At 31.0% G+C, this 12,737-nt stretch overlaps 1 protein-coding gene across 1 annotated transcript in view; it reads right to left on the reverse strand.

The window, feature by feature from the left end:
• KLHL1 (kelch like family member 1) overlaps positions 1-12,737 on the reverse strand; it is a 342,020-nt gene that overhangs the window by 207,795 nt on the left and 121,488 nt on the right. The window contains exon 2 of the mRNA XM_037038628.1: positions 4,553-4,735. Coding sequence (XP_036894523.1) covers positions 4,553-4,735 — 183 coding nt within the window. The remainder of the gene's footprint in view (positions 1-4,552; positions 4,736-12,737) is intronic.

The following is a 12,737-nucleotide window of genomic DNA, read 5'->3' on the forward strand; positions in this document are numbered from 1 at the left end:
GTCAGCCTGCAACCTGAGAGCTCGGGGGCCCGGCCTGATGGTTTGTCTGCTGGGGAAGATATTCTACTGGGATAAGCAGAGAGCCTGCATGTGCAGGATCCAGCCTGCAGTCTAGGTCTACAGGGGCCAGTCTGGCACTGAGTGAACTGGGTGGCCTGGGGACCCAAGAGCTGGCCTGGTGCTGGGGTATCAAAAGTTGGGGTCTGTGGTAGTTGGCCTGGTTGAGCCTGAATTTGTGGGGTGTTGCCCACCTTCAGGGTTTCAGAGGTCCTGCTGGGAACCTGGGCCCGCAGAAGCCTCTGTGGGTCATGAGAACAGGCCAATCCTGGGATGTGCTGGGAGCCCAGGTCCCTGAAAGCCATGGGAATCTGAGGCCGTGGGCACTTCCTGGAGCTGTGGGAATCACCTGGGCCAGTGAGGCCTTTTTTTTTGTTGGCACAGAGCTATTCTGAACCAACCAGCTGATTGAGATACCTACGTGAATATTGCATTTAATGAAATGGAAGAAATGAGTTATTACTCTGTCATCAAAGATTATCTTTAGCTTTTCTTCAGTACAGAAAACAGTAGTACTTGCCTACCCCTGAGTATTAATATTTAACTTACTAAAAAAAGTTATTTTTCAGTGTATTTAGTGTTTTAGGTATTTCTAAATATGTTATTTCAATTGCCACTTTTAACCTCCATTATTTTCACTGCTAACACTCAGTATAGAACATTAAAATAATATATGTATATATTCTTGCCATAACTAAATTCATTATTAAACATGGACAAGCATGAAAACAGAATATGATCATTTCATTTTTCATTTGATCAGGAATTATTGCATGCCCATTCTCAAAAGTTAAAAAAATATAAGCTTATACATTTTTAAAACATGTTAGTCCCTCACCTACACTGCCTAAAGAGCCCTACTCCCCAGGATTGAGCATTATTAACTGTAAATTTCATATCCTCATAAACTATTTCTATGCCCATAATTATAAGTGCAATTACTGCAATTCAGAGGATGTTAGTTATTTATGATTTTCTCATTTATTTCTGTGTAATACACTTACCTCTTAATAATGGCTAAAAAGGGAACATTTGCGTACACTGAATTATATTTATTATACTCATATATCAGTACATTATAACAGATTAGGCCCTAAAAACTCCTTTAATTTTCTTACCATTAAAAATTCAGCAGTCCAATTTTTGTTATTGATCTTGTCAATCTAATTTTTAGTATCTGAGATCCCTGATTACAGGCAGCTTACCTATCAAAAAATCCTCTAGATATAGTATTCAGAAATTTACATTCAAATGTTTTTGTTCACTTACTGCTAATAAATTATTCTGGGCCATTGAGAGAAATCTATACTTATGTGAAAATTTCTCTGAAGACTAAAGCACAGATAAATTTAGAATTTTTGATTATTTTTCATGCTGAGAAAATATTACTGCTTCATTTTAGAATTATTAGCCCTTCAGAGCTAACCTTTTTAAAAATATGGCTAAAATATTATCTGTATAGACATGTTATTTCATAAATACACTGATAATTATGAGCTACATCAGATTAAAATTATATGTACAATATAGCTAACATACAAAGTGTTTTGTGAAGAGCCCTCTATCATGATCTATTAAGTTACACAGAAATGTATTTGCAAGTTTTAAATTATGAGATAATTTATGTGAAATTAAATATACATGATCTTTATGAATGACTACTTAATGAGTGCTAATGATGTTGTCTTCCAATACTTTTAAAAGAGCAATGGATCTTAATGAAAAAAAATTTTCATTATTTAAAATTATTAATAGTAGTCCAAAATTTTTCAGTGCTAATGATTATAAAATCAATTATATTTTTCCTGAAGATGATACTCAGCTGTCTTAATTAAAATATAACAAAATAACTTAAGAATCCATTCATTTAGCCCTGGCTGGTGTAGCTCAGTGGATTGAGCATGGGCTGTGAACCAAATGATCACAGTTTAATTCCCAGTCAGGGCATATGCCTGGTATGCGGGCCGGGTCCCCAGTGGGGGCCATGTGAGAGGCAACCACACATTGATGTTTCTGCCCCTCACTTTCTCCTTCCCTTCCCCTCTCTCTAAAAATAAAAAAAATAAAATATTTTTAAAAAGAAATTATTCATTTATTATTTCTAAAGTGATTATTTGTTTAAAGCAAATCATTAATTTGCATTAATTACAATCAGTTGATTGTTTAAAATAAGGAGGTGCAATGTACCTGTGATTACTTAAAAGAATACTTGTCTTTCTAAATAAGACAGAAAACTGTACTTGAACAAGAATTAAATAATAAATAAATAAATAAATATATTTATCGATTATGCATTTACAATTGTCCCATTTTCCTCCTTTATTTCCCTCCATGCTTGTTTTTATCAGGTGCTCCTAAATATTTCCCACATATTTGGTAATATATATATGTTTAGCTTAGAGTCATATGTATGTAAATTACTTTAAAAATATATACTGCTAAAATTTTAAACAATGTAAACAAAATCTAAACCCTTATTTTGAATTAATTTAGCAGGTAGGCTTAGGTTAAATTCTTTTTATCACAGTTAAAGAAAATGTAGATGATTGACAAAAACATTTAATTTAGTATCTGCTAAACATACAAAATATTTAAATGTTGAGAATAATATATGTTAATATAAAACGTTGTTGAAATGTCTTAATCCCAATTCAAAAGTGATAATTCTTTTTAGTATCCTGAATTACTATGGAATAATTTGCATACATAATTAAACAAATTATTTAGAAAATACAGCCCTGACCTGTATGGCTCAGTTGATTGGGCCTCATCCCACCAAGTGAAAGGTCACGGGTTCAATTACTGGTCAAGGGCATGTGCTTGGGTTACATGTTCCATCCCCAGTGAGGGAACTTATAAGAGGCTACTGATCAGCATTTCTCTCTCACATTCATGTTTCTCTCCCTCTTCCTCCCCACTTACCTTCTCTTCAAAAATAAATAAATAAAATCTTTTAAAAAATTAGTATAACAATCTAGATAAAAAGTAAAGTAGTAAAGAAAACAATGTAGAATATAACTAACATGGAAAAAGTGCTTAAAATATTGATTAAAAATGCTTCAAAGAAGAAATACTATATTACTACCAATGAAAGGCTATAAAATTAGGTTATATGAATTACAGAAAAATTTTAAATCTTTTAAAAATATTAATGAACATTTGATGTGTTAATATATTTTTGAGTTGATTTAGTCCTTCTATATTTTTAAACAAATATCTATAATTATTTAATTTATCAGGTAAGTGAAATAAATTAAGTAACACTCAAATTAAAAATATATTTTATAACAATTTTATCTAAATAATAGTTCGGTGGTGGCAACTTAAATATCTCAATAATAATAAATATTTGTTAATGCAGTTTCATAAAAATATTTGAAAAATTAAGTGTGAATACTATATTATTAGAATTAGTCCCATAGTTTGCTGACAAATTGAAACCAATGTGATCTAGATTAGTTATTTAATGTCATATTATTCTTCCTATGCCTTTTTAGTGTATTGGTTCAAATTTAGTGTCCACATTTTAGTATTATTATGGTAGAAATAGAGCCTTCTTTTTCTGGAATCCCTTTAATAATCCACATGCATATGCATTTATATTATCTAGATGATAAAATCTAAGTTAAAAATTATAGAGAAAAAGAGTACATTGAAAATTATACGTGGATAATTTATCCTTTCTATTAATTCACTAGTATTAATAGTATTAAATAACATATATCAAGGTAATCTAGAGCTATTTGCCCATATATTAAACTACTTAAGATAATCAGTATCAACCTTAAATTATAATTTTTTCACTGAAAATTAAAAAAAGAAGAAAAACAGCAAAAAACTAACATCAGATTTAATGAATTTTCATAAGTAAACTGATAGCAAATCAATATAATACAAAGTAATGAGATATATAGTTCATAAAACTTGAAATTATCAATTATAAATATATAAGAAATGATGTTTAAAACTATATTAGCTTTAGGAGTGAGGCCAGCGGAGGTGGGAAAAGGGGGGAAATGGGGATTTCTGTCATAGTGTAAACAATAAGAATAAAGTAAAAAATGATATCTGTGTGTCATAAGTTAAATAACTTGTAATAAATGTAAAATAAATAGATTAATATAAAATGCTTCAAATTTTCTAGTTGAAACACATACTATGTACCTTAGATAACCCGAGTCCTCTCAATTTTGGCATGAATGCAATTTATTTCAGATCTTAGGTACATATGCCTAAGTTAAAATTGATTTCCATTTAGTATAATTGTGAGTCATATAAAACAAAAGATTTGTCAACCTTAGTTAGAGGAAGTTATATTTTTTGAAATGTTTATATTTGCTTTACTTCTTTAGAAGATTACTTAAATAAATAACCAAGAATAAAGCTTTCTTAGAACTATGGATTCCTAATTGTCTAATCATGATATTTTGCAATCTACATCTCAGACTATCATTTTTCATATATGAACCCATGTGTCCAATACAGATTACTATACCTATGTGCAGGAATCTTTCTGTTCCCAACAATCAGGATAACATCACAGAGTTGCTGCTGTTTCAAGTAGCTTTCCATTTTCCTGAAGGTTTGCTCAGCGTGGTGAACGGCCTGATAGAATTCTTCAGAGCTACTGGAGTCCAGGTCACTTTGAGATGTCAGTGAATGGTTAGTTCCTGACAGCCTGCGAACCACACACACAAAACAGTGGTGTTTATTAGTACCACCAATTATCCAAAATGACATACAGGGTTTTAGAAATTTACACGGGAAAGCAATGACTCTCTCCTTATATTCACCATTATTAATATGAGAAAAAAAATCAATTTTGGGTTAAATGACTTTCTCCAGAAAGCAATAAATGAATAATAAATTATTTGTTTCTTCTGTTTTAAAAAGATTTAAAAGATAGGTTATCTGTATTTATAAGGACATAAAATTAATAAACCTGAAAAAGTCACAGACATAGTAAAATACAAACATGACCGTTTTTATTTTATTTATTTATTTATTTATTTATTTTAATTATTTTTCACGTATGTCATACTCAATGGGCAAAAACTAAAAGCTTTTCCACTAAGATCAGGAACAAGACAAGGTTGTCCACTTTCACCACTTGTATTCAATATAATATTGGAAGTTCTAGCCACAGCGATCAGGCAAGAAAAGGAAATAAAAGGCATGCAAATCGGACAGGAGGAAACAAAACTGTCATTGTTTGCAGATGACATGATAGTGTACATGGAAAATCCTATAGACTCTACCAAAAAACTGCTCGAACTAATAAATGAATTTGGCAAAACAGCGGGATACAAAGTCAATATCCAGAAATCAAAGGCATTTCTGTATACTAACAATGAATCAGCTGAAGCAGAAATCAACAAACATGACCGTTTTAAAGTTAAACACTGATGAAATGTTAATTTAGTCCCTTTGATATTGAGGTAACTTAACTATCTCCATAATAATACTGCTTGTTAATGTAATTTCATAAAAACATTTGAAAAAATAGGTGTGAATACTATATTATATCAATACTATAATATATTAATATTATATTAATGTATTAATATAATATATTAATACTATATTGTATTATATTACTATATTTGATATTGATATTGATATTAAAAGGGTAGATCATCTAATTACACTATTCTAAATCATGATTCTTATTAGGTAGAGCATGTGTTGCTTTACAAAAGTAGGTGAATTTTATTATAAGAAATTATGAAACATGATTCTTAAAAGATCGATAATAAATTATAAATTGTTGAGACTCATGTTTTGTACCCAACCGATTAAACAAAAATATGCAAAAATACAGAAGGTACTAGCTCACTCTCTGTATTTTAATTATCTATCATATGTGATAAACTTGAAGATTTCAAAGATAACTGTCATGACACGTAAGTATGGCTACTGTGTCTATTAATACCGTGGACTGGTCCATGCTGAAGACTTTAAATACCACACCCCCTGGCAAGGAGAAGTCTCTCAATATCCTCGGATGCGTGATACACCCAGCAGAGCCAAGTAAGTGTTCTGACAAAAAATCCTCCAAACAATTTAAAAATGAAAATAAATTATATCCATAATGATAATAAAGAAATAAATGATATCAAGATAGGAAGTACTATGAAGCATTCTGCATCCAATTACAATGCAATAACTTGTAGCTGACTACAGCTCTCACCAAGAAGACCAGAAAAAATGTTACATATAGTATCAAAATAATTATTTGAATTTAATAATAGCTACTGAAGCAGCTAAAACATGAAAGGCCAAGATTTAATAAAAAAAGAAAAATTCATGGAAGTTCAGATTCAAATTCTACACTGATTTTTTCCTTCTCTCGCTAGGTATTAATTTCTAATTATAAGCAGCAGAGTCTAAGAGTCTGAGATGCTCAGCGTAATGTAGCAGCTAAGCAGAACTTTTGTCAGTATCATGGGGTTTTCAGAAAATAATGGATATTGGAATTATGGGCTCTAAAAGTAGCCAGAAGGATGAATTGGGGGCCATAAAGGAGGAAAGATAGGGTAAGGCTGTCATTTTGTGCTGCTTTCCCCCTAAGTCATGCTAGACAAGCGGAAAATGGCTTATGGAAGGTTGAGGAGTTAAAAAGAGCTTGAAAAATAAACATCTGAAATTAAGGACCGACAAGGATGAGGGACTCTGATAAATACACAAGCTCTTGCCTAGACTTTAGAGGCTATATTTAGTGGCTAAGGAAAATAAGCAAAATAATACAGAGGCTGAAACTTAGATTTGAATCAATGAAATCTCTAATTGCATTGAGGTGATCTCTAATCTAAAAGTCAGCAAATAGTCAATATAACCACTCTTTAGAAAAAGATAACATCCAGACTCTGTGATTTTTACACTTACTTATATGACCCCTGACAGTAAAGAAAGAAAAATAGCAGGGCTCTGAAGGAACTGGACCCATGGAGAATAACAGAAAGTAGAAATAGGTCCTACCTGCTACAGATACCTCTGAATAGATGAATCATAGTTAGTTATTTAATCGGTGGGAAAATAACTGTCATCAGTATCTTCTTGATATAGATCATGAGCTGGGGGATTTCACAGAATGTGACATTATATGAAAATATAAAATAGAAATAAATGAGAAAATATAATAATTTAACTTGAGATTTTGAGATTTAATGATAAACATATAATCATTAACTTTAGAGGAACTGTGTTTGCAGATCGGATGCCAATGGAAAAATGCATAGTGATCTAAAAGACAAACAAAATATTTAAACTAAAATATTGAGAAAAGTACAATAACCACTATTTTCATAAACAAAACATGGTGAAAGTGATAATATTAATATCATCATGGTTGTTAAAGCAGAGGAGAACCATGAGGAGGTGAAAGGGATCTAAAAAACAATGGTCAATAGTTTTCAACCATGTGTTAAAGACACCAAGACAGAGATTCGAGATTCACTATAAATTCTCTACACTTTATAATAAAACAAAACTATACATCATTGTAAAACTAATGTAGTTCTCAAGTATTTTTTCCTTAGAACTTGTTAAAGAATAGAGTAAGAGAAGATGTTCCCCAATTCATTGAATGAGTTAAACATAACATCAATACACATTTAAAAGATGTTACAAGGAAGAAGAAATAATGGCCACTCTCTCTCCAAAATGTATTTGCAAAAACCTAAACCAAGTATTAGCAAACAAATACAGAAATGTATATTTAAAAAGATATGTATGTAGAAATGCATTTTATACATCTGTATATCAAACATATAAATCTGGGTATTATAACATTTATCTGAGGGCCTAGCAAAAGTAAAGCCTGCTTCAGTGTGCTTAGTAGGGTAATAACATGGGTATAATAATTTACAACTTTTTTTAACATTTCACCTAAAATGTCATATGGTGTGCTTGAGTGTGATATTGCTATGTTATAGAATTGCATGTTTATGATTTTGTAATAAAAGATCTTGTAATAAAAAGGAGATTTGTTTGTGCCAGACCCTGTATATAGTTGATAATGCATCATAACTAAGTTGGATACATTTCAGTCATATAAAGACACCTAATTCATTCATATAGCAAACATTATATTTAATTGAAACCTTTCCTCCACGAGATTGAAAATGAAATCCATAAGTACTGCTTTTAGTCAACAATTTTCTGGAGGGCCTTGCAAGTGTAATATAAGTAAGAAAAAAAGAAATGAAGGCCATTAGAGTTAGAGAAGAGAAAACATAACTGGTATTATTTCCAACAGATTTTTTTGTGCCTATGGAAATCCAAAAAATATTACAGACAAATTTGCAAATCTAAATCCATTAAAATGATGTGTATTCTCTGTTATCTACAATATTTGTCTATATAATATGGTTATTTGTATCTTGTTTTGCAACTTTCTCCTTAAATATTTAAAACTAATTGAAATTTTGCTGTACCATATGTTTTCCTTTCACAAGTTTGTAAATTACAACCCCAGAATATGGTCATTTCCCAGCGTATGTTTTAGGGATTTAGGCTCAGGAACATGCAGTAGGAGCCGTGGAATTCTTCCACATATTTATACGTTGAACAGGAAAGTCACAAAATGCTCTGCAGGATGCATTTTAAATCTAGAATGAATATATTATCATTACTCTCAGGGAACTAGGGAGAATTCAGTCTGAGCTATAGTTTGCCCAGTGGATTAAAACTGCCCCATTACAATCCAGTGTTTGTGGTCTGCTACCAGACTGCATGAACAGAATCTAAAAGTGAAGATATTAAAGACTGCCCTGCAGTATTGCTCCACATTGGCTCGAAGGAGATTAGGAACAAAGGCTCTATCCATATCCTTATGTTAATTTCTTACAAAGCAAGTAACATACTTAGGTCAGAAAATTTTATACCTCACTAAGAATTTCATAGCCTGGGAAATGTTATCAAGGGAAAAATTCAATATACTTTGTTTTTAAGTCACCCAATTTGCAGTGGATGCAATATTAGCACAAATAGGGAAGGAAACAGAATAATACAGTTTGAGAGCTTGGTGAGACCATAGACATAAAATAAACAGGGTATAAAATTTGATGGGATTAAAAAACCTAAAGCTAATTACTATCAAGATAGTAATTTCTGTAATGTAATCTAGTTACCCTAACAAATATCAACTATAATATGGTCTTGGGCTTTTTCTGAGAAATTTGGAAAAATAAATCTTAAAAAAATGAAACAAAAGCAGAGCTTAGAAACTGGCTTCCAAACTATTTTTTCAGAGATGCTCTTACTCCATGATTTTTTTCTTAAGTTTCTTGTGCTTAGAGTTTATCCGTATAACAATAGAAAAGAAGTCAGTTTTGAAGGTTGGTTGATCTGTCAGAGAAATGGTTATGTCAGTTTGACTTGATTCCTTCCCTATAGCATCATTGTCACGGTGCTTGCACATTTTCTCATGAATCATTTCCTGATTGCACGCTTGAGTAGGACATTTTGTCCTTGACCTTTGACTCAGGATTTAAAAAAAGAGTGTCTACATCAGAACAACTGTGGTTTTTAAGCTCAAGTCACTATTTAAAATTTTTCCCATTCACATATCTAGCCTTATTAGTTCAACAATTGAGACCTTAAAATTTTAGACTCTGATGTTGGATTTCTATTAATGTATAATTTTTAAACCTTAACTTAAATGAACTATACAGTGTGTTTCCAATCTGAGAGTCCCTCAGATGTTGTAATGTGACACTGTAATCTTTATTGTTATTGTGCCCCAACAATATACAGTTTCAAGAAACGCAATTTAAAACACACAATATGACCTCTTTCCCCCAGAATTTAAACATGCTTAAGGTTCCCCCAAACTAAGAAATATAAAACAATAGAATGAATAAAAACTTTTCTTGGTCTTATGCACTACTCAAGCCATAGCAATTCCTATTTCCTACTATAATCATATGTCTAAAAATTGTTAATGCATTCATTATCTGAATTCTCGATTCTCTGAACACTTCTCGATCCATGTCAATTTTACTTCCTCGATTGCCTATCAAATAAAATTTATCTTGCCAATGGCACTATAGTTCTTTTGTGACTTTATTTAGCTTTCATTTTCATTTCTTACCTTAATTGCTGAGAACTGACCAACATACATTCTTCTTCCTGTGCTAAACAACTCAGAGGTAAACATCATTTGCTTTTCCTGTCCCAAATAAGACGGAGGTGAAGAATACTAGTATTTTTCCATTTTTGTGCTCAGCAATATTGAGATCAGCAAGAAGTAATTTAAGTCTTGCATCAGGAAATAGTTACATCTAGAAGATTAGACTGAATTAACTTTTAAAAAGCTACAAAAACCAACAATCACTCATCTGTTTTCACTTTAAAACTCTTACCTATGTGCTGCTCTCAAGCTATTGCATCATAAATTCTGCCTATTGCCAACTGGGCCTCAGCCTTCATTGCCTTCCTGGTTTAAATTACATATGGTGTGTTATTTCTTATATGATCTGAAACTTTTTCAACTCTAATACCCTTTAGTGCAGGCTAATCCTAGCCATACTAAGTAATTCCAGTTCCTGCAATATGTCACATCTTTCCTCTACAGAATTTACACACATATTTTTCTTTATCTGTAACTTTTACAACACATTGACACTTTTATGGATAACTTTACTTAAACCTTCAGAGGTCAGTTTCAATATCACTCCTTTCAGAAAGACTTCTAATCCTCAGACCCTATGGTGGAGTATTGATACCCTGACATGCTAATTTCCTATCATGGTTTGAATACATTGATAGGATATACAGTATTTGAGAAGTATAATAACTATTTGCAAATAAATGACTGAAGAATATTCTATGAGAAGACAGCCTTGGCCAAATACCAATTGTAACAAATTGTTATTTGGTTTGCTTCATAAAACACACAAAAAAATATGTTTTTGGTAAAAATATTTTTATCCCCAAACCTAACAGAGTGTCTGTCACTCAGAGAAGAGTTAGTAAATGTTTACAGGAATTGTTATTGCTGAATTTTTAGAAACTTCCAGAACAGAAGGGAAAAGAAACCACACACTTACCTACTCTAACCAGAATATATATAGTCTTTTGCATTCCCTAGTAATGCATTTATGCACATCATAAAAATACTAAAGAATACACTAAACATACTCAAAAATGATTAATTTTTAAGACAGGTATGATGTACTTATTTCAAACAAGGATTTTCTAGACTAGATCTCAGCTTTGTTAATATTTCTTTAAAATTTGTGACTGAGTAGAGCTAAAATAGCAAAATAAATTTTCAAGCAGTTGTCTGTTTCTCTTGAGCGATGATTTGCCTTCTGTTTTGAGATAATAATGTAAGAAACAACTCTGTATTATCAAAAGAAGAATTACACACAGATAATCCACAGGCAAGATTTGAATGTAGTAAAAATGCTTTTATATAAGTGAAAAAAATTGCTTCTTTTAGCTCTTCAAATTTAGTGTACATACAGGCAATGTATCTTTTAATATTATAATATATTTCTATTAAAGAAATATTTATTTTAACTTATAAAAATTTCTTAGTGAGAAATTAAAAGTTTGCTATTTTTTATTTTTTTCATTGCTTAAATATTTTAGAGAACACATTATTTCCATTTTAAAATTGAAATGAGTCATTATTACAACAATATCTTTTAAAAAGTCATGATTACAAACAATACCAAATATCAAAAATGGCCAAAATTCTCAGTCAATATAATAAAATCTTACACATGTATATAAACTTAAAAGTTCTGTACTTAAAAGTTAGTTTTGGAATTTAAAAAAAAAAAGAAAGAAGACATGAGGAAATTTAAATAAATAATTTTTAAAAATTATTTTAATTTATTATATTTTTACCATTTTCCTGCTCTTTCTCCCTTTCCTCATCTCCACTCAGCCTCACCTTCTCTCCTCTCCCCAAATTAACTTTGTCTTATAATACTAGAGAATGCAGCATTATTATCATATATTGGCATGCGAGAGCAAACCAGTGCCAAAATAAATGTCTGGCTATGTTAGAAACACTGATTTTAAACCACCCCCCTAAGAGAGAAGTGTAGATCTTAAAACATAGTGGATAAAGTTCAAGCACCAGGTGTTAATACTTAAAAACAAGAAAGATGAATACAGTCATTAATGTTGCTTTTGGGTATAGTTTTCTTTTATAAGATAATTAAAAATTTTTAGTAAGGCTTTTTATCAGAACTATTGAAAGACACACACACACACACACACACACACACACACACATACATGCACACACCCCTTGGTGAAACAAAACGATAAAATCAGAACTTATGAGCCAGAGTAAAGTATGTGTTTTCTAGACACCATTATTCCTGCATCCTGAATCTCAGTTAACTTTTGTGTAAGAGTACCATTACAACACCTTCTTTCTTATAGGATGCTTGCGGAAATAAATGAAATGTATATTTGAAGCTGTTTCCTAATGTAACTTATATGTAGATTTCCAAAAAAATGATAGAAGTGAAATGTGACCAATAGTATTTGTGAAATAAAGAGTATGTTTATGAACAAGGTACATCAGTGCAATACAACTTATTGCTTGAAAAATTATATCTACCTTTAATAATAATCATATAGCATATAAATAATATATTTTTCTTTTTAAAATTTATAATGAATAATCCACAGATTTACTTGTTTTTAATTAAAAA

This window comes from Sturnira hondurensis, unplaced genomic scaffold, assembly GCF_014824575.4.
Source record: "Sturnira hondurensis isolate 20B ecotype Veracruz unplaced genomic scaffold, ASM1482457v3 Scaffold0024758, whole genome shotgun sequence".
Lineage (NCBI taxonomy): Eukaryota > Metazoa > Chordata > Mammalia > Chiroptera > Phyllostomidae > Sturnira > Sturnira hondurensis.